The 23,755-nt window shown below is 34.0% G+C and overlaps 1 protein-coding gene across 1 annotated transcript; it reads right to left on the bottom strand.

The window, feature by feature from the left end:
• Positions 1 to 2,790: 2,790 nt before the first annotated feature.
• LOC129952663 (tiggrin) lies at positions 2,791 to 19,904 on the bottom strand. The gene is made up of 4 exons (XM_056065415.1): positions 19,705 to 19,904; positions 10,353 to 10,602; positions 3,460 to 10,289; positions 2,791 to 3,099 (listed from the first exon to the last, which is right to left on the bottom strand). Exons 2-4 carry the CDS (start codon positions 10,585 to 10,587, stop codon positions 3,022 to 3,024), a joined length of 7,143 nt encoding a protein of 2,380 aa, XP_055921390.1. The 5' UTR covers positions 10,588 to 10,602; positions 19,705 to 19,904; the 3' UTR covers positions 2,791 to 3,021.
• Positions 19,905 to 23,755: the final 3,851 nt, after the last annotated feature.

Here is a 23,755-nt window from a genome sequence, read left to right as displayed (position 1 = left end):
TGTTGAAAACAAAATTTCTTATAAGATAAAATAAGTTTGAAGCCTAAATTTCAAGATTTTTCAAAAAGATATTTGAATCGATATTCAATTTTTACCAACTATGAGAAATATTTTTTTTTAGATTTTTATTTTTTATAAAAAAAACTGTCAATTCGATTTTTCTCAACATTTTATCAGATGCCAAAAACATTATTCTTCGTTGCACAAAATTGTTTTGGCGATGAAATCATATTTTAGTCGTAAAATTTTGGAGGTGACAATTTTTTTTTTCAGTTTTTTTGATTTATAAAAAAACCGTTATTTGTAGTTTTTTTTCAAAATATATACTTGTTTGGTATCACGTTACATTTTATCATATAAAATTTAATTCAAGTCTCTAGCGTTTTTGGTTCGTAAGATATTTAGGGTTAACCAAAATTTGCACCTTTTTTTCAAACTGCTATGGTAATAAAACCACCCACGCAATTTTCTTGAGAGCCCTTTCTGCATCTTTCTGCCTTATTATTTGTAGAATAAAATTTATCGATATCTCTTCTGGTTCTTGAGCTATGGACGACGAAAAAAACGTCGCGAACGTACGGACGTACGGACATCTTTATAAAAATCTTTTATTTCAACTCTAGGAACCTTGAAACGTCGAAAAATGTCAAAATTTTCAATTTGACAAATCGGACCCATTACAATAACTTCCAAAAATTCGTTGATGATTTCGTTGAAATCTAGCTCTCGGAGTAAATCGCTGTCAATTCTCGGGAGAGAAAGCTTCGATAGACGGTTTCGTCCTATCGTGTTTCGAAGCTATTTTTATAATTTTCATTTTTGAAAATGAGCGCTCTTCAGTGCAATTTCTTACCATCAAAACCAAATACATTCGCAATGAAATTTCGAGGTTTGGGAAATTGGTAATAAAATAGTTCCGGCAATTGATCTGTTCCTTTTCCTTTTTATATGAGTAAATCAAAGATTATACATATCTATCAGTATGGGATAATTTTTTGGCTGCTTCATCGTATTTATCAAAATCGTTTCGTTTGGACTCCATTGCTGATTCAAGAATAATTTTCTAGTCTTGAAACATCTTGTTTGTAGCGTTGAATTGCTCCAAGATATCGTTCCAAAATGTTGCAAGCTAAGCGGTTTCGAAACCACTTACATATCTTCTGTAGAAGATGGCGTTGCTTCATTCCTCACGATGTCTTTTTGCTCTTTATTGGAAAATATGCTGGTTAGAACTTCTTTGATTTCCGAATAGCCGTTGACTTAGGCTTTCGTAGCTTCAGCTCGACAACACCAACGAGTGTCGCTGAGTTTTTTCAAGACTAAGAACTGGCCCCTTTTCTTCTCCTATAATTTTTCAATCAGAATTCGTTGCTTCTCTGTACTGGCTCTCAAAAACGTGTACGAATTCTGCACGAAATCAAAGAACTAAACAACCGATGGACAAGAGTTAGCAACTGCCTTTCCATTAAATTTAGAGAATAACCACAACAAGGTACGAACGCCGATAAATGATTTTTCTTCAAAATAAGAGATAGCATCCCCTACAAAAATTTTCCCAAGTCTCTATTGTGGGGCCTCCCGTTTGTGGAGTATCCGGGGTTTCTGTCCCGGTTGCCATCCCCTTCATTCGGCCATGCCTTAATTCGAAAAACACTTGTTCGAAAACGTCCGACAGAGAGTACCCCATGCGACTTTCTGTTAGTATGGGATTAATAGCAAATTTTCAGTTAATAGCTTATAACTATCCATACATTTAAGTATTCTTTAACTTAGTAAGTAAGTCAATAATAATTCAAAAGTAAATATTTGTCATTGGTAAAAATTTCCGTCTATATAACGGTTTGAAAAATAAATTTATTTTGAGCCTTAGTAGATTTAGAGTAATAGTAGAATTTACTCGGTTTTCTTGTATACTGCAGAACTAGCTCCTTTTTCAACATTTATGCTTTTGTTGTTATTCATTATTTCCACATACATTTCGCATCTACTTCCACATCCAATTAAATATCCAATTCCAAATCCACTTCTATACCTAAAAAGACATCCACTTCTACAGCAACATATGTTTCTACACACATATACATTCATTCACATCAACTTCCACATTCATGTTCATCTTGAAATCTACATCCCTCCGTGCACCAGCATTTACATTCATTTCCACATTTACCTTCACATTCCATTCCATATCATAGTAAGTAAGTTCCAACTTTTAAACCCATTCCATACCTAATTTCACGACCTCTTCCTCATCCACGTCCGCTTTCCCATTTAGTTTCATATCCACATCCACTTCCATATCCAAATCCATATCTACATCCATTCCATATAATATTCCACATCCTCTTCCACATGCACTTTCACATCCACATCCACTTCCAAATAAACAACCGCATTCATTTCATATCCAATTCCACGTCCACATTCACGTTTACGTGCACTTTAATATCCACATTCCAATCCAATTTCATATTAAATTTTTTTCCAGTTCCTTCAGTGTTCAAAGTTCTCCAACTTTTTTGATACAGAAGACGGATACAGAGCATATGTTAAAAATGGTCAGAAGTTTAGAGTTATCAACAGAAAAACTCCAGTAAAAAACTCCTGTGCCTTAAACAATTGTTTTCCTAGGCCCGATTTCTCAATAGTCATGAGAAAACTAATTGAAGCCCGATGTGTTCCCTTACATGAATGTTTGAAACCTTCAATTAAAAAAAAGACTGTTTGGTTTGTCTTAAAATATAGCAATGTTTATTTAGAAAAATTAAAATAAAACAAAAAACAATAAGCTAGAGCCTTAAAATAATATATTATGTAATTATAATATTATATATAAAAACTACATTTTCTATCGTTAGCAACAATTACAATTAGTATCAAAAAGAAAATATTATGGCATTAAGTCTTGACAAAATTACTGTCAGTCAATTTACAATTCATTATAGGAAAATTTTTATGGTTAGCATTTTTTTAACAAACAAAATCGATTTGTAGCAATACATAGGTGATGACTTTTGTAGCTTAACCAAACCAAGATTTAGCTTTACCCCATATTGTTTTTGGCTTCTCAGTGGTGGCAGGTTCAACAGCAGCAACAACCTGTTGATTAAATTAAACAGAAAAAATATTTAATAATAAATATCAAGATGTCATTAAAAGTACATTTTTTAGAACATTCGATCTATTTTGACATAAATTTTGAATGCAAATGGTTAATCTGTCAAATAAATTCAAGTAAAACTGACATTTTGTAGATGTTTTATAATTGACACTATTCCATTAAGATTGCAAATGGCGTCACATGTCATTAATCTATAGAAATGCGAACTTAAAGCATTTAATTTTAATTTCAAAACAAAGAAAAGAACAAATCACACGTAACAACAGAAAATAATCTTTCTTTTAACTTTTCCAACGTTTCAAACTTTAAAACATTTTTTATTGTACGAGTTTACTTACAATTTTTTCTGGTGCTGTGCTGTCATCCATCACTGTAGCAACATTCTCGGAATTGTGTCCCAATCCCAATGGCTTCTGACCGTTAGAAATTCTCTCTACTTCAGCTGGATGATAGGTCTCTTGTTGGACTTGTTGTCCTCCGATTTCTTCAGCTGTCAAATCTTCGAATTTCTGTACTTCTTGCTGACCCAAGTCATATTCTTGTTGTTGTTGTTGATCGTAGTCTTCCATTTTCTCACTCTTCTGACCGGCAAACTCCGATGAAACATCGACTTGGGCCTGTTGACCTACATCAGCCTCGTTTTGGTAGAGTGTTGGGTTAGTTTGCATGTGACTGTAGGAATGCGACCCACGACCTAAGGCGTACCGGTCCGAGTTCATTTGTTCGGGTTGAGTGAAGGTGTATTCTTTTCTTCGATGAATGCGTTGATTGTATTCGCTGCCAACAGTTTGGGGAGGGCTGTAGGATGATGGGTTACCGCCGCCGCCGTATCGTTGGCCACCATACTCTGGCTTATTTTCCTTGGGTGGAAGGTAAGTTGGTGGTGCTTGGAATGAAGAAGACAGCTTTGGTGGCATGGTATCGGTATGGTATCCCAAGTTTGGTTCGGATTCATCTGACTCGTGATAGACCTGTGGTGGCTGATCTCCCCGATCACTGCTAATGGTCTCGTTGCGTTTACCCGAAGCTGAGGTAGTAGTGCTTAATTCAATTCCTCCATATCCGCCCTCGTTGAAGTCCAAATCGATAAGACCCTGTGCTAGCAGATACAATTTCCTACGCCATTTGTCCAATTGGCCACCAGACAATCCAGTTCGTTGCCCCAAATTGCTGCAACGTACCAATTCCCGCTTATACCACTTGGCATACTCTTCTTCGCCAACGTAATCTTTATGGGCAACCATTTCCAATCTTTCGATCTCTCTTCGTCTGAAGTCCTCCAGCACGACTAGACTCATTTTGTAATGCTTCGCAATGTTCTCAATTCGCTGCATCTCTTCCTTTTGCCAGTTCTTCAGTGTATTTGCTGGAAGATTGTACAACGATGCAATTGAGACTATTTTATCATTAGTCTGCCATTGGGGTAGGCTTCTTGAGCTGAAGCTCTGAGTGTGAATTAGATTATAGAGGCGATCACGTTCCCGACGTTGCCACTCTTCAAGATGCTTCAAATTCAACTTCTCTAGAGCTCCCTCATTCTCCATTACTTGCAACTCTTGTCCTTGGAACGTGAAGAGTTCCTGTGGAGACACTTCGTACTTAGCTGTCAAATTATTCTGGAACAACCTGTCCGATTGAATGAACTGCAAAAGTTCCTCCCTAGTTATGAGAACCATTGGAGGAATTGCTCGAAGTCGTTTTCTCTCGATTGCTTGCCAATTATTTAAACCACTGGCCTCAGTTGGTTTGCCATATCCAAGATTAGCCAAACGGCCAACTTCCTTTCGCTGCCAATTGATCAGTTCGTCAATTGTTACTCGATACTGGGCAGCAAGACGTCTCAAAATGTCATTGTCCCGCTCCAATTGGTTTTGAAGTTCCTCGATGCTTATCTGTTGGTGGACAATAGTCGTGTAGAGGCGATTCTTTTCACGCTTTTGCCAGTCTGTGAGATTTTCCGATTGCAATCTCTTCTTTTGAAGCAGTTTTTGTAACTCAGAGCGGTACCATTCTTCAATTTCGTTGACCGTCACATGGTATTGGTCGGCTAGTTGCTGAAGGTGTTCGTTATCATTTTTCAATTCCCTTTCGAGCTCTTCAATTGACCATGTGTGCTCCTGAAGAAGGTGTTCGATATGTTGTTGTTCAGGACCTTGCCATTGGACTGCCTCGACCGTATTTACAGTATTTTCACCTTCGGAAATAAGATTTAAACTATCCAGGCGCTGATATTCCTTCCTCAGGAAATCTTCAATATCATCAACAGTTATGTGGAAGTGATAGGCAACATTTGACATTCTCATGTTATCCTCAGCCAGGCGATCTTCAAAGTTGGTCTTCTTTGTTATGTGGTTATTGCGAACCAGGGCGAGTAAATATTCGCGCTCGTGTTGTTGCCAAGGATTCAAATGGCCTTCAGAGATCGGATAGACAGGCTTAATCAAACGTCTTCCTTCCCTTCTGATCCATTCTTCGATTTCTTCAACAGTGATATGATATTGTTGGGCAACTTGTTGCAAACGGTATTGTTGACCATTGATTTGTTCTTCCAATTTTTCAAGAGTAAGACTCTGTGGCTGACCAATTTGTTCTAGAATACGTTGGTGTTCATCCAATTGCCATCCAGTTAAGTATGCAGGTTGAATCAAACGTTGTCCCTCCTTCCTGATGAACTCTTCAATTTCTTCAACTGTAATATGGTAGTGAAGAGCTATTTGTTGGATTCGACTTCTTTCATTCTTGATAGTCCTCTCCAATTCCTCCAAACTAAGGTTTTCACCATTAATCAAATTCTCCAAGCGCTTTTTCTCATTGATTTGCCAAATTGTAAGGGTTTCTGGTTGGATTTGTCGACTACCCTCTTTAAGAATCCATTCCTGGACTTCTTCAACGGTTGTGTGGTACGTATTTGCAAGACTTTGAAGGCGACTGTAATCTCTCTTCAATTCTTCTTGGAATTCTTCAATTGTCAAGTTGGATTGTTGGAGCATGTTGTGGATTCTTGAACGTTCCAATTTCTGCCAATCTTCCAAATTTCCAATAATTCCTTGGTTCTCTAGACGTTCGGCTTCCTTTCTTATCCATTCTTCGATTTCTTGAACAGAAATGTGATATTGTTGAGCTAAAAGCTCCAAACGTCTACGGTCAGCCTTGAGCTTTTCCTCAAATTCAAACAACGTCAACTCACTCTGTTGCTGTGCTAGAAGAAGTAGACGATCTTTTTCGGATTTCTGCCAAGCATTCAGATGTTCAATTTCCAATTTTCCCTCATCCCTCAAGCGTTGAAGCTCTTTCTTTATCCATTGCTCGACTTCTTCCACACTAATATGGTATTGACTAGCTAACTGCTGAATCTTATTCTGATCCATCTTTAATTGCCACTCTAGATCTTCAATGGTAACGTGGCTATTCTCTTGAATAAGTTCTTGAATTCGCTTCCTTTCGTTTGCCTGCCAAGCGGTTAAGCTCCCAATCTGAAGCTCACCTTGATTCCTCAGCCTATCAGCTTCTTTTCGGATCCATGACTCGACTTCTTCAACTTGGATGTGATACTTCGAAGCCAGCTGCTGCAAGCGATAACGATCGACCATGAGTTGTTTTTCAACATCTTCAATGCTCAACTGTGATTGCTGGCGAATAAGTTGCTCAAGCCGGTTGCGTTCTTCAATTTGCCAGGTGGTGAGGTTTTCAATATGCAACTGTCCCTGCTCGCGAAGCTTTTGAATCTGCTTTCTTATGAATTCTTCTACTTCTTCAACTTCAATATGATAATGCTGAGAAAGGTCATACAAGTGACTTTGATCAGCTTGAAGCTCCTTCTCTAATTCTGCTGCAGTCAAATCGCTGTGTTGACGAGCAACGAGCAACAAATGGTCGAGTTCCTTCTTCTGCCATTCGGTAAGGTTCTCGATTGTTGCATTTCCTTGAGCTTGCATGCGTGCCAGTTCCTTGTGAATCCACTCCTCCACTTCTCTAACCTGAACGTTATTTTGGTGAGCCAATTTTTGTAATCGCTGACGATCGGCCTTCAGTTGACGCTCAATTTCATCCACTGAGAGCCCGTCTTGTTGCTGGGCAACCAACGTGGCCAAATGTTGACGTTCTTTCTGTTGCCATTCTTTGAGCTGTTCAATTTGAACAAGTCCTTGGTTTTGCAGACGTTGAAGTTCCTTCTTGATCCATTCCTCGATGTCTTGGACCTGCACTTGATACTCTTGAGCCACATTAAAGAGATGCAAACGGTCATTTTGTAGGCGTTCTTCCAGTTCATCCAATGATAGCTGATCACCTCCTTGTACCACTTGAAGAACATGGTCACGTTCGACCTCTTGCCACTCGGTCAAAGCTGCATTCGGCTTAATCAAACCAAGAGTCTCGAGTCGGGTTCCTTCATTCCTAGCCCATTCTTCAATTTCTTCGATTCGTACATTATAGTTCTGGGCTAATTGCTGAAGATACACTCGATCGATTTTGATCTTTTGAAGGAATTCATCGATAGTAAGATCATTTTGCTTCACCAACATCATAATACGATCGCGTTCAGCCCTTTGCCAATCTTTCAAACTCTCTGATTCCAGTGTTTGTTTATTTTGAAGACGCAACACCTCCTTCTTTAGCCATTCTTCAATTTCTTCAACGCGTACTGAGTACCGATGAGCCAGGGAATAAAGATGGACTTGATCGGCCTTTATCTTCTTTTCAATGTCTTCAATTGATAATTCGTTCTTTTGGACAAGACCCAATAGACGCTCTCGTTCAATCTTTTGCCATTCAGTTAGTTTCTCTTCTTCAATTAAGCCCAAGCTCTGCAAACGATCAGATTCTTTTCGCAACCATGTTTCGATGTCTTTCAACTCGACATGATACTGCGTTGCCAATTGTTGCAAATATGTTTTATCATTCAACAGTTTCTTTTCGTAATCTTCAACAGTAAGCTTATTGGCTTCAATCAATTGAAGTATTTTCTCTCTCTCGGCTTTTTGCCAACCCTGTAAGTCCTCGGCCTTCACTAAGCCTGCACTTTGCAATCGAAGAATTTCCTTCTTTAACCAATCTTCGACTTCTTCAACTCTCACTTGATAAGTATTGGCCAAAGTGTAGAGTCGGCTTTGATCCTGGTTGATTTTGTTCTGAAGTTCTTCAATTGTTAGTTCATTATTTTGCACGATCGCTTGCAATCGGTCACGTTCCTGTTGTTGCCACATGGTTAGATTCTTCTGCACTTCGGAGAATACACCTTCATTCTTCAACCTCTGGGCCTCTTCCTTGAGCCACTTCTCAATCTCTTCAACTTGCACCTGATAGGTTGTTGCTAGTTGTTCGATTCTAGCACGATCATTTCTTATCTTCGATTGATATTCTTCAATGGTAAGATCGTTTTTCTTAATGATTCCGAGCATTCGAGCCCTTTCCTCGCGCTGCCAATTTTCGAACTCTTTTTGAAGATTTAGATTTCCGGTGCTGTGAAGTCTGTCAAGCTCAGTTCTTTGCCATTTTTCCAACTCTTCCAAGCTGATATGATATTTTTGAGCCAAATTCTGAAGATAGCTTCGATCCATATTGATTCCTTGTTCTAGTTCAGCCACAGTCAAATTATGATGGCGGATAATGTCTTCTAATCGTTTCCTCTCCGATTGTTGCCATTCGTTAGCCTTCTTCATCTCTGCCTGTTGTTCATTGAACTGTTTTGTCAAGCGCTCCAGTTCATTCTTAAAGAATGCCTCCTGGTCCTTGACACTAATTTGGTACTGTTCAGCCAAAGACTTGTAGCGGTCCTGGTCACGTCGAATTTGCTCTCGCAGCTGATCAACGGTGGAATTGTGTTGCATCAAAATTTGGTTCAGACGATCACTCTGCTGCTTTTGAAGAACATGCAAATTACTTTGTGCAACATTACTTATTTGAGAGTTCTGTTGATTGAAGATTATATGAAGTCGATTTAGCTCCTGACGGTGGTAAGCCTTGAGTTCTTCAATGGTGATCTGGTACTTTCTGGCCAAAGTCACGAGTTTTTGGTTGTACTCCTTCTGCCATCGTTCTAAGTCTTCACGGTTAATTCCATTCTGATGGATGAGCCAGTCAATTCGACCTTGCTCACGCCTCTGCCAATCGAGAAGATTTGAGTTTCCTGTGCTGTATTGACTCACCAATGCCTTGTAACGGTCCAACTCGTGTCTTTGCCAGTCTTTGACCTCTTCCAAGGTGACATTTGACCTGTAAGCGAGTGCCGATAAACGATCCTCTTGGTTTTGTTGCCACTCCTCAAGATCTTCGATACTTATGATTTCATCTTGGAATGCCCAGAACAGTTTTTCACGTTCCTCACGCTTCCACATATCGTCCCTGGTCCAAGCGTTCCTTCCAAATGGAGCGTTATAGTTGTACACCAACTGTCCATTGTCCCAAACTGATTCACTTCGACTTCCGCTCACCATAGGAATTCCATCTGATCCGGTGATAACTTTTTGGTTGAATTTCTTCACTGTCACAGTTGAACCTGGACGGATTCCATATTGGTTGCCAATTCCAATGGGCTCATGCATATCGCTTCCTTCCACAGGAATTACAATTGGTGGAGTATAATAAGTGCCTGCTTGGTTCATTCCAGTGCTTAAACTGTCATCGATTGTCACCTGCGGTGAGTAATTGGGAACGGTTCCTTCCTGATTTTCCAAATGCCTATAGATGCTGTGTTCTTGACGGTTGAAAAACGGATTGCCTTGGGACACATAAAACGGAACGGTTGAGTGTGTTGTTGTCCTATTCACACGAACTGTCCTCACAATTGGATTCATCTCAGTTCCACCACGGGTAGTTGCTGTGGTGCAGTTCTTGTTGGTTACAATAGTTTGACCATTGATAACTTTGACTTCAGTTGGGAAACTGTAATGTTTGACATCATCAAACTTGCTCAGATCAACAGCAGACACAACTGACGGTAGGCCAGGTTCGAAGACATCAACTTGTCTTTGTTGATTGTCCACATACTCTGAGTCTTCAGCTAGCTTTTCCAATGCTGCAGAAGCCTTGGCCTCGAAGAAGTTGGGTTGAGCAACTTGTCCATAGGTAAGTCGACCAGAATGCATATCAGCGATTATTTGATTGCAGAGCTTTTGCGTCACAGAATTGATTTCCGAAGCACTCTTGCCAATCGAGTTTGCGAAGTTTTCTTGAAGAAGATAAAAAGGGAAATTAATATAATTTTTAAAAGGAATTTCAATTGAAAACTTACCACTCCACGCCTGATTGGTATACCTTGCAGCATGTCCCCGAGAAGCTGAATTATAAGCTTGTCTCAATGCGTTAGCCATCAAGCTGACAACATCTTTGTGTTGTTGTGCCCATGGCGACAAACCAGAACTGGAACTAGAACTGGAACTTTGGTAAGAGTGGGATCGTCCATAGGTGTAAGCATCACTCCAACTGATAGTGCCCACAAGCACTAGGAAAAGTATCAGGAACCTCATTGCTTCAGAAGTGCCCTTCAAGGAAAACAGAAAAATACTGTTTCTTTAAAAAAAATGTTCACTATATTCAACCGCTACTTTTAGCTTAAGTCTGGTGTCTTTTTGATTATAATGTGTTAAATTATTGATAAGTAACTTTAAATAGTCAAAGATTTGCCAACCATAGATAGAGAGGAGAGAGAAAGATCACGAGGCCAAACAATAGCATTGATAAGGGAACCTCTATGTGGGTACGTTTACTGTATGCACGAAACCAATTACGATATTCTTGGAATTTTAGAAAAGCCCTGATTATGGAAACAGTACAAGAATCAAAACTTACGATTAAGCCACATGAAGGTCGTTCTATAAATGGTCCAAGGACAAGCGTAATTATTCTTTTTACAATTCGACCTTCTCAGTAAATCTGCTAAGATTCTATAAAAATTTGCGAAATCAACATCGATTTTTTTTTTCGACAAATTTATGTACATAATTTTTGCACAAAAAATGAGGTCATCTAAAAGGTTTTATTCTACAAACACGATGAAGATTTGGCGTATCAATTTAACAATTCTTTTAGGCTAGCCTCTAACATTTGGTTGCATATATTGAGTTAAAAATAATTTCAAAGCTGATAAACTCCTATTTCTTACTTAATTAAAGGTGCCAAAAGAAAATATTAACTACAAATATAAGGACCTGTTGACCAATCGACATCTAAGGCCTTTTATCGTTTGTAAACATAAACATAATACTTATTCTGAACAGCTTTCAAAATACATATAAAGAGTATTGACAACAGAAATAAAAGATACAAATCTGACAGCGGACAGCTCAAATGGGCGCTATAAGAAGGAACAACGCATTTTCATTGAATTTTTAACTTCCACAAATGGATGCAGATTTGTCGAAAAACGAAAAAAATCTTACATGATGAATCTCATGTTAGTTTTGACAGCATCGTCAACCTTCATTTGGGGCTCAGAAAACTATAAAGCTTAACAGTTAGGTGCGGATTTTTTTGGAGAAGTTTTTTTTAAACTTCGATTTAAATGATTTTTTCAAAACTTTGATTTACATGTCTTTTAGTCAAAGCAGTGTCTTAATGTAATAATTTTATTGACATTCAATTAAAATTTTTGAAAACTAAAAACTTGAAGCGTAAACTATTTTTGAACAAACTCACTTATTTTGCTCTATGAAACAATAAAGAACAGCTATGTTTTTTTCGGATTTTACATATTTTACAGTGAGAAATTACCAAAAACTATCCCAGTAGGCCGATTTTTATGCAATTCAAACTTTGTCGAAATAACTTTTAACCAAATTGTAAAAAAATTAGCGAAATTCAGACCAGAACTTGATTTAACTTAATAGAACTGACCAGAGGATAATGTTAAGGAAACATTAGGAATAATTTATATTTGATTTTTGTTTTCCAATTTTCCATTTTGTAAATTGAAGTTGAATGAAAGAAGAAGATTGAAGGGGCTCCTTCGTAGTTCGTCTAACTGTGTGTAGATCTTTCCATGTAATAGATGGCGCTATATTTGTGTTGGCAGCGTTTTTGATTCTGTTTCGTGACTTTGGTTGCAAACAAAACAAAGAATCTCAAAAATTTTTAAAATCAGTAAAAGGCTTAAGCTCTCCACAGTTGGATCCTACTTCGCAGTGACAAATTTATATGTATGTATATGCAATACGTCTATTTTGAATTGATTTTTTTTTTAATCAACACACCACCTGGTGTTAAGTCCACATAATATTTTGTTTACATTTCGATTTGTGGATTTAACTTTAATAACATTGTAAAAAGCTGAATTGACTCTTTGGCTATATTTCATGATATTTTATTTATTTACTTCAATTCAATTCAAAACTTCCTAACATCTAATTTTAATCTAAACTGTTATAAAACATTGTTTTGAATTTCAAATTGTAAAAATTCTGAATTGGTAAAAATAATGTATATTAAAACTAAATTTATAACATTTTTTAGTTAATTGATTAAAAAGTATATGAGCATCATAATTCTATCTGCAAAAAATTGTAAAAAATAGTGGTCTTAAGGGCCTTGCACATGAGAGCGAACAACGAATGGACGAACAAACGTGATTTTACACATTTCAAAAAGTCAATTTCAAACAAAAACACATTTAAATTATAAGAAACCAATTGACACTTATGCGTTTTGTTTACTAAAACAAGACAATTTTGTAAAAACAATTCAATAGAAACGAATTGCATTTTGGTTGCTACGTAATTAAAAGTTGACAATTCGTCGCCGTCTGCGAATAGAGATAAAGCTAATGTCAAAATATGCAAACATCCACTGTTCGCAGTTCGTAGCTCATGTGCAAGAGGCTTAAGGATAATAAAATTTGCATTTTGTGCAAACAATTTGGTAGTAACGAACAATTTGGTTCTACCAACTGTCAAACTCTATTCACGTTCCACACTGCAGCAGTAGTAACGAATTGCAGTGTGGTTTCTATGAACTGTCAAACTCTATTCACGTTCCACATACCATCCACACTGCAACGAATAAATTTTTCGCGCTCAACTTAATCTCAAAATTATACCACTCTTGTTTTGTTCTTTGAAAAGGATAATTAAAAGTTGACAATACGACGCTGTCTGCGAATAGAAATAAAGCTAATGTCAAATAAAAGTCAAAATATGCGAACATCCTCTGTTCGCAGTTCGCAGTGCGTAGGAGGCTTTAGGATAATAAAATTTGCATTTTGTGCAAACAATTTGGTTCTACGAACTGTCAAACTCTATTCACATTCCACACTGCAGCAAATAAATTATTCGCGCTCAACTTAACCTCAAAATTATACCACTCTTGTTTTGTTTCTTGAAAAGGGTAATTATAGATTGACAATTCGTCGCTGTCTGCGAATAGAAATAAAGCTCATGGGAAACAAAAGTCAAAACATGCGAACATCCACAGTTCGCAGTTCGTAGCTCATTTGCAAGATGCTTTATACTCGATTAACTAAAACTAAAGTTGAAACGAACAATCCATGGTAATAATACTGTCCCATTTATTTTTTTCATTTTAAATATTTTCTAAGGTTTGTCAACAAAGGAAGATTAATAAAAGCAAGACAAAAGCACAAAGTTTTCTTTGAATCGCTTAAATTCTCATTTTGTTCAGTGCTTAATAAGGTACCCAAAACTACACAGGAATATTCCAGATTTATCCTCAAAAAATAACTAAAATGTAGCTCCAGAACATAAGGGCTACGGAATCTCCCAAGGATTCAATTTGCTTTTTTAACAACAAAGCTTATATGCTCAGTAAATGTTAGTTTCAAGTCTAAATCAACACCTAAATCAGTAAACACAGATACTCTACTTAAGGAGCCAGAATCAAACGTGTAATCAAAAAACAATTGGAACTTTCTTGAGTTTAAAACTGATGGTTTAACGTTAAAAACGAGTTGAATTTTATGGCACCATTATCTAAATAATATTAAGTTTTCTTGCAAAAGTAGGCAGTCTGATGTAGTGTTGTTTCTTTTCACAAGTTTTATGTCATCAATATATTTAAGCACAGACGAATCGAAACCAAGTCATTTATAAATAACATAAAATAATATTGGGACTAGATGCCCTAGGGAACACTAGAGTTCACAATAAACGGAGTCGGACATTTTATTTAAGCAATTGTCGTTTAAACCTCATCAAAACAGTTTAAAAATTATTGATTTATAACACAACTTTTCAAACGCTTTACTATAATCATTAAATACACAATCTACTTGTTCACATTTCTCAAAAACATCTTGACGTTCTAATACGTTTAGTCTAGTTCTTCAGCCTTAAATTCCATGCTCGAAAATTCAATCACCTTAGTGTAATAAATGTGATAAGGCAACCAAAAAAGATACATTAAGCAAATAACAAAATCGTCATTACATACCATAAGTTTATAGCTTATGCCATAAATTGAAGCATAAATTAGTTTAAACTATATGCAAGTCTGCATATTTTCAACTTATAAATCTCAACTTTTGACTTTAACTAAATTAGCTGTCAACTTTTAAAACGAATTTTCTAAAAATTCTTAAGATATCATTTAGTATGAGACTTCCTTTATTTATAATTAAAAAAAGCAGATTTTTTAAAAATATTGAAATTAATTTTTGACATTTCGCACAATATAACCTAGAAAATAACAATAACTTAGAAAAAATACTTCAAAGATGATTGATTTTAATTTAATCTCAATTTTAAATTTTATTCTCACAAAATCATTTTTACTATCATCAGGTACTTCTATAAAATTTCACTACATGCATTTTTTACCATGTTTGAAAACATTTAGGATATTAAGAATTTTAGATAACTGAAAAATGAGAAACTTTAATAATTCGTACCTAGAATATTAGTATATCCAATGCCGTAATTTCCTTCGATTGTAATTTTAAATACTGATCATCACTCACGATTAAAGTATATAGAATATGAAGTATTCAAAAGACAAGAAATTTAATAACGATGATATTGAAATACTATCAACATAAATTATTTTAAAGATTTATGAGTGTACAATTTTGAATATATAATTTACAACCAAAAAAAAAACACCACACATCGATGCGTGCGTGCTTCGTATGACGGAATATTAACGTGACTGACTGATGCTCCGAAATGAGGTGTGTAAAATGTGTCATTTTCTAAAGTTCAAAATGATATTTTTTCCCGCTGTATCATTGTATTGTATGTATATGTTTCAAAAATAAAATTAGCATTATTTTCGAAAAATTAAAAATAAACTTCATAGTCAAAAACCGACACGCGACAGTTCTAATTTTAAAAAAACTATAAATTTCTATCATTTTCATTTAGGATATTCCCTCTGGAAAAAGTGAAGACATTAAATGTTTTTTTGTTAAATTTTTGTTAAATGTGAAATTTATTTTTGGAATCAAAACATTTTTTTGTGTGTTCTCACTTAAAAAAAAAAGAAAAAAACAAGATATAAATTTTAAATTTAAATCTAGAAAAATAAGATTTATAATTTTCGAGAATAACACCTGCGCTATATTATTTTCAGTAGGTAGTAATAATTATTGTTTTCCGGGATTAAAATAAAATTCAATTTTACAAACGTGACTCAATAAAAGATTAAAGTAAGTCTAAATATTAAATTTGTATTGAATATTTATAAAAAAACCAATTCATTCTTTTTGTTTACATAAGATTTAGGGTGTAGAGCAGAACCCAAGGTAGCCTATTCCTCGCCCTGCAAAAGAACTTGGCCTTTCACAGACTTCGACTTGGCGAATTTTGCTTTGGGACTTGGGCCTACACCCGTACAAGATCCAACTGTACAAGTGGCTCAAAGTTCATGACCATAGACAACGCCGTTTGTTCGCTGATTGGTCTTCGAATAGTTTGGTAAAGGAACTCAATTTTGTCCGAAGAATTATTTTTAGTGACGAGGCGCATTTTTGCAATCCACGCGAGTTTTTCCAGGGAATAATACATCCTCAAAAAGTTTCCGTTTGGTGCGGATTTTGGGCCGGCGGCGGCGTAATTGGCCCGTACTTTTTTGAAAACGACGTTAGTTAGACGGTCACCGTTAACAACGAGCGGCGGCGCTGCGTGCGACACAGCAACCGCCACGACATCTACAAGCAACATCTTCCCGGCCTGATTGAAAAATCCTATATTAGAAATAACCCGTAATATTTTCGCTCTCCCGAATATTAAAAAAGCTATCAGGAGTTTCACCCTATTAAGAATTCACTTCGAATTTAGACCTCGATAGTTCGAAAAATATGTTTGTTTAGAAAGCTATGAATTAATTTGCTCATATCAATTATGGAAACAGACTGAAATCTGAATCTTCAGTTTTTCTTAAACATAAAAAAGTATGTAACATGTATGATTGAAGTGTTGAAATTTCCTGTTAAATTTATGGCCACTGAGCGCCAGGCTACAACTTTTATTCCTTCACTAATCAATTTATTTTAAAATAAAAAAAAAACTAAGCAACTTGATATACAAAATTTCTTTCTCCTTTTTTAAGCAAGTTGTCCATTCATGTTAAAAAATAATGAACGAACTTAACTTTCTAAGCTTTTGTTTTGACAGTTGTACTTTTTGTTGACAAATAGCATTTCAGGATTCTCCTGTATTTTTAGCAAATCATGCTTAGATTTCATTGATTTGGAAATAAAACAAAAACTAATCAACTTATGGTACTAATAAACAATACCTTCGAAAAACTAAAATTTTAACGTTGGTAATGTAACGTAATGTGACTCCAAACGGAAGCTCTAGTTCAATTATCTGAACATTTGCTTTGTCTGACAGCTCATCAGCTGTAAAAAAATTTCAACAAACAAAATATTTGCTCTTTGGAGGGATGAAATAATAGAAATGTCATTCAAAGCAACCTCGAAGCAGGCCTAACGTAACGCAGACGAAGCCGAAGCTGAAGCGTGTATGTGTTTCAGCCATAATTGATTTTCTACCAGTGGGCAGTTATAGCTATCATTGAAATCGATCCGGAATAATGTTTTAATCGATATGTAACGGCGCTTCTATTTGATTAGAAATAAAAGTTATGAACCGATCGATCGGAAATCACACAAAGAATTAAAAAAAAAAAAATGTTTAGTTGCACATTTATTTTTCTATTTTCCTGACGGAAATTTATTTTCCTGAGCATCTGATACTTTTATGTTTAAAAGTGAAACCACTGATTTGTTTTCCAATTTTACACAATTCCACAGACAGATTTCTGTCAGTACAAAATGTTCGGTGGCTTTCAATCAAGAAAAATTTTTCAATGACAGAAATTTGTAATTTGTAGTGATGAATAAAAAATTTGTTTTTAATGATGAAAACTAATGATAGCTATAAATGGCGCTTAAAAATGTGTGAAAAATATTGTTACTGACTTTTAGTTACCTTTTTTCTGATAATACATGGTTTTCGACTTGGTAACGGGTTATCCATTTTGCATTTTTAAAAGTATTGGCTACAGTTGAAAGTCTGGCATTTACGAAAATGAATCGCTTAACTATGGCACAACGCATAAAAATTGTTAAATACTTCTACCAAAATGGTAATTCTGCCACACCAACACATCGTGCTTTAAGAGGAGATAATGATTTACATAATCTTTCAACTACAAGAAGAAATTTGAAGAGACTGGATTGGTTACAGATATTGTAAGGCCTATACATAATCGTTCCGCGCGTAACACAGAAAATATCGCTGCTGTAAGTGAAAGTGTTCCCAAAGATCCGAATGTGTGGATTCCTCTTCGCTTTTTAGGAATTAGGACTGTCTTTCGGCACATTATGGCATATTTTGAATTTGGATCGACACCTACACCCATATAATGTTCAGCTCACACATAACAACTAAAGCCAGCTGACCATTTACAATGTCGTAGGTATGTAGAATGGGTGCTTAAACAACAGAAGGTGGACGGCGATTTTTCGAACAGAATTTTCTTCAGGGACGGAGCACATTTCTCACTCGTGGGGTATGTTAATAAACAAAATTGACGTATTTGGAAGCTTGAGAATCCTCAAAAAATTGAAGACATGCCATTACATCCACAAAAGGTCACTGTTTGGTGCACTCTTTGTTCCGGAGGAGTGATTGGACCTTACTTCTTCGAAAACGACGATGGAACGAATGTCACCGTCAATTCGGAGCATTATGTTCACATGATAACCGACTTTTGTATGCCTGCTATTAAAGAATTCGACTTGAAGAATATGTGGTTTCAACAAGACGGTGCCACATGCCATACAACTCGAGCAAATATAGCTTTATTGCAAGAGGCATTTCTTCACAGCGTTATTTCTCCTCGTGGCGATATCAACTGGCCACCAATATCATGCGATTTGACACCACTAAACTATTCTTTGTGGGGCTACACGAAAGACCGTGTTTATGCAGCTAAGCCTTTTACCCTTTAACACCACGCCCAGTATGTGTCAAAAAGTTGTCGAAAATCGATGCTTGCAATAATTCGTGTGGTGGTCAATTTAATGAATAATGTAGTATTTCACAACATAATGTCAACGTTCAAACTTTATAATAAAAATGGAATATCATGGAAAAAAAATAATGTATATGTGTTTTATTTGAAACCTGTACTTTACATGATGAATCCAATATAACTTTAAAACAACTTTAATTATGCCGGCAATTATACTAAATTTTCAGAATTTAAATGTTATTCTTTTGTGGTTGTTTTAATTTTGTAACTAGATTTTTTCTTTTTAGCAGGTTTTAAAATTAAATTCATAGAAAGAACTTTAAACGTCTTTGCCCATCAATTCAATTTTCTTAAAATTAAAGATTTAGAACAAATTAATTCGATAACAATTGAATAAAACATGTGTATAAATCAAACTGTTGACAATTTACTAAATAAGAAAATTATTGTTTTCATTTCATCAATTTTAAAAGAATTGGGAAATTTATTCACATCTATAGAAATGTTAGAACAAATCATGAAAAATGCAAACATTCTAATTCTATTCACAAAAAGACTAAAACCCAAGAAAAAATTTGCTTTTTAAATCTCAATGTCTTCAAAATTATTTACTTCCATTGGAAAACAAGATTTATCCGTACGTAACGTATGCTATCTGTATTTAGACCGTTTTCAGTAAAATAATTCTTAGGTTTGTTCTGCTTATGTTTAAATTCACAAATTCACTTAATTTATTTCACAGCTACTGAAGTATTTGAATTGTCAAGAAGTTGAAATGTTAATTTTCGAAATATTAAAAATCCCGCTTGGCAGACGCAATATTCCTCTCAATTCATTTAAATTTTCAAACACAAAAATAAGTAATAATTTTAAGGCTTACTTAACACATTTTAAATCAGGATTAGATTTTAAGAACATAACTTTAACCGTATATTTTTCTCAAAACTTTAGTTGATAAGAAGCTGGTATATGGTATAACAAACTACGCAACTGATAACGAAACAATAATTAAAATATACTATACATAATGTAGTTGCAATCAATATTTTCAATCCCCTATTCCTATAGATAGTTATCAGATCAAAATTAATGGGCAAAACCTATTGTTTGAATTTTTAAAAATACATGTAACGAAAAACTATTCAAAAACTCACTTTTTAGCACTTTTGTATTCAAAATCCACACACGATATCCGTTAAATTTAATTTATTCGTTTTATTTTTCGATCTAAATGTAATTTATCTGAATTTAAATTTTCATCCGAGATGAAGCTTTTTCTTCAGATGTGTCGTTAAGTAGAGGAGATACTTTTTGTGTTGTTTGGAGAACCGTTCGGATTAAATGCAAGTCGCGGACTAACTTGATGTACGCAATCGTCTTGGAACTTAAATATAAATCTCAAAGATGATCCCATCCGCATAAAGATCTGACCTGAGCTTTTTTTCTTCAGAAACAGATTCAAATTAAAGAGAGTGAGTGGTTGATTGTGTTTTGTGTCTGATGATTAATTTTCGATTTTGTCTCTTGGTTCGATTGGTGTTTTTGATTTTTTGTTTTTTTCTAAGAAATGAAAAACCAGATGAGATGCTGAGCGTATTGGTGTGATGATGATAATGATGGTGATCAGTGCCGTCGACGGAGAAACAATATTTTTGATACTATTCTCAGGTAAAACTATTATAGGTTAATCTTTGCATTGTTTAAGGTTTTCAAATATTTATTGGTAGATATCAAATAAATCATACTTTGAAGTTAGTTAAACGTATTTGGTATAATTTTTATAATTTTTAGATATTTCAATCATTAAAAAAAGAGGACTTTTCTAAAACTTTAACAAAATATTAATACAAATATTTTGTGTGCGGTGAAAAAATTTAACTAAATACTTTTCATTGTTCGCTTGAGTCGAATACTATCATCTCCTCATCAGTTTTTTTGTTGTTCTTGTAGGTTTTATGTTGTGCAAAAAATGTTTGTCAATTTATCTTTTCTAAAAAATTTACTAAAAGTTAGCAACAATATTGTCTATATGACAAAATAAGTTTGATTTAGTTGTCAACATTTTGAGACAAAACCAAAAAAGTGTATAAATTTTAAGAGAAGTTTTTTGTTTTCTTTAAATTTGTATGACAAAAAAAACATACAAATTGGATTTTTTTCAAGAATATTGTCTTAAGTTAACAAAAAAATTGTGCATAGAGTGAAAAAATTCGTCAGTCAATACTTTCACCAATTTTTTTAATAATTTGAATCAAATAACATATTTTACATTTTACATAGTATTTTTTGTAGAATTTTATTTTTTTATAAAAAAAACATTGACGATTAAATTATTCTCAAAATTAAAAAAAAAAATATTTTATGAGAAAAAATTAGTTTAAAGACGATATATTTAATTTTTGAAAATATTTTCAAGTCGAAAATCAAGTTTTACAAAATTTTAGTAGTGTTTATTTTTAGGTTTTCATTTTTATAAAACAAAAGCATTGATTCAGTTTTTTAAAAAACCTTACAAGATGTCAAAAACGTTATTTTTCGTTGCATACAAATATTAGTTCATAAAAAATTCGAGATGGAAACAATTTTTGTTTGTTTTTTTTATTTTGATTTTTAAAAAGAAACCTTTAACCGATTTTTTTTAATCATACTAATTTGGTATCACGTCACATTATATATATATTATACAATATGTTCTTAAAGTCGTGAGATATTTGGGGTCAATCAAAATATTTACTTTTTTTAATATTGCTAAAAACACTTACTTAATTTTTTCCTCTTAACGTCTATGCAACCGATATTTCTACTGGTTATGTATGATGAAAAATGGTATCTTGAACGTACAGACATACAAGCGTGAAAGTAGGAACACAGACATCTCCCTAAAAATCTTTTTTCTATAATGTATATTCAATAAACCTTTAAACGTCGAGATACGTTAACATTTTCAATGCGGCAAAATCGTACCGATTAAATTGGGAAGTTACAAATTTTTTCACAAAATGTGGTGTATTTATTTTGAAATTTCAAAAATTTTTTCAACAAACTGAAAATTTAAGTCTTTGGTTCAATGGTGTTTTTTTCTCAATTTTTTGCTGTCATATATATATTGCCTTTTGTATCACGAGAGCAATAGTCGATCTACTAGCATATACCCCAGCTTCTACTTTGATTTCACTAATGGAAAGCCTGGAATTTGAAGCAGCTCTCACTATCGCCCACCTTTCCTGAAATGTTGTGGGTTTCCTGACTCTTCCTTTGTGGTTCTGTTGATACCTCTCTGGGTCCTTGAGGTAGTTGTATACAACATTTGAACGTTTTTTTAATTTTTCTGGATATAAAACGGATGGTATTGCCGAGAAACCGGGCTATTTCCTTCTTGATTTTATCAAATTAATACTCCTACTAACCTCTCAAACAATCAGAAATTCCTTTTATCTGATTAAAGTCACGCTAATACGCGAATTTGTGATCATGTGGTTTTTTTGAAAAATATTGCAAACAAAAATAACGTCTCTTTTCATGTGACATGAAGTGTATGCAGCAACGCCTATAAAACAATTTAAAAATAAATCGAACAAATTAGTCTTTTTGGTATTTTAACTTTTTGTTAAAGTGTCAACAATTTTACTTCTTCAATAGTAAAATTTATAGAAATGTCTTATTTTAAATTAATGACAAAGTATAAAAAGTGCTAAAAAGTACTTTTATTCAAGTTTCAAAAGACGCCAGCACTGATTCGAAATGACCGTTCTATATTAATTATTAATTTTGAGAATTAAAATTATTGGTAAAGTTACTTTGGTATCTCACTTCAACAAAATAAAAAGAGAAGTTTGATGCAAGCTTAAAAGAGCCACAATGAATAACTTTTAGTTCGATGAACATATGCGTGCATGATTCAGTTGAAATGTTGAATTTTTGGAGGACAATTATGTCCGTATTCTGATTTCTGAGTAATTCATAAAAGATAGATAGACTTGTTGTACACCTTGAAAATCGGCTGTATTTTTAATGTATGGATTGTTTTCTTGTCTCTTAAAAGAGTATTTTTGTTGGTTTTATTTCTTGGGAAATGGTTAAAGATTTATTAAAGTGCGTTCAATGTCAAAGTTTTGATAGGGTTTTTCCTTTTTTTTTTAATGAACTTCGACAGTTTTGCGAATTAATCCGAATAAAATAATGAGATAGAGTTGACGAATTCTAATCAGAATTAGAATAAATAAATTTGGTCGCGCCGCAGTTCGTAGTATTCCAAACTAGGAACTCTCAACCATCTATCTACACGAGTAATGTCAGAAAAAAATTGGATCTTTAGAGGATTTGTCAAGTTCTCGCAATTGAAAAAGAAACGAAATCTATAAATTGAAATAATGTAACATACCCATAACATATTTATGGGAAGTGCTCAGTTCTACAATATCCGAAGTTTATTATAGAAATTTGTGTTATAAAAGTTTATAGGAAGTATAAATATAAATTGTTAAAGGTCCAAAAATACTGTTTTTATATTTTTATTTTGCATTAAAAAGGCTTTCAAAAATTAAATTTAACTTATTGATATTATATTTAGTTTATGGACTATACAATTGTTAGAAGGTGTAATTACTGAAAAATAACATAATCTGGAAACGTATTAATTTTTGTTAGAACTTCATTTACATATAAACCAATAAAATAGTAAATGAAAGAGAGTGATATTTTTATTATTCACAACACTTTTATAGGGTTTTCCATGGGTTAAATAAATCAATTTATATTTTATCTAAATTTGTCAAAACAGAAATTACCCTGTTTTGTATTCTATGGTGCAAAAATAAATTGATTTAAGATCATATCTTAACTATTACATTTTTGATGGTCAAATTGACTACGACTAAGCTTTCTTACTGTGAAACATGATTCAATTTAATTCAATTCGATTGAATAATTTTAGATTAAAATTGTCGAAATTCATTGTTGCCATGGTTACCTTTCAAAATGATTTCAATGCAACAACTAATATACAAAAGTATCAAATTGGCTGTCATTTATTAACATTATTAATTTCCTTGTTTTTTTTTTAATGTCGTAAGCCTTGTCGCTCACAAGAATTTGTTTTTTTTTTTTTAACAAAAAAAAGGTAACTGAGAAATTCTTTCAGTCGTTTGTTTTAGAGTATGGTAGCTCTACTCATAAACAATATATATTTTGGAAAATAACTATCAA

Source organism: Eupeodes corollae, chromosome 1, assembly GCF_945859685.1.
Source record: "Eupeodes corollae chromosome 1, idEupCoro1.1, whole genome shotgun sequence".
In the NCBI taxonomy this organism is placed as follows: domain Eukaryota; kingdom Metazoa; phylum Arthropoda; class Insecta; order Diptera; family Syrphidae; genus Eupeodes; species Eupeodes corollae.
The sequence above is the reverse complement of the archived record's forward strand: the minus strand, read 5'-3'. Positions and strand labels throughout refer to the sequence as shown.

Excerpts from the sequence above, each read along its gene's own strand:
- LOC129952663 (XM_056065415.1), bottom strand. The coding sequence starts at position 10,587 with ATGAGGTTCCTGATACTTTTCCTAGTGCTTGTGGGCACTATCAGTTGG. Across the intron at positions 10,290-10,352 it reads TACCAATCAGGCGTGGAGTG|AAAACTTCGCAAACTCGATT; the intron begins GTAAGTTTTCAA and ends ATCTTCTTCAAG. Across the intron at positions 3,100-3,459 it reads GCACAGCACCAGAAAAAATT|GTTGTTGCTGCTGTTGAACC; the intron begins GTAAGTAAACTC and ends TTTAATCAACAG.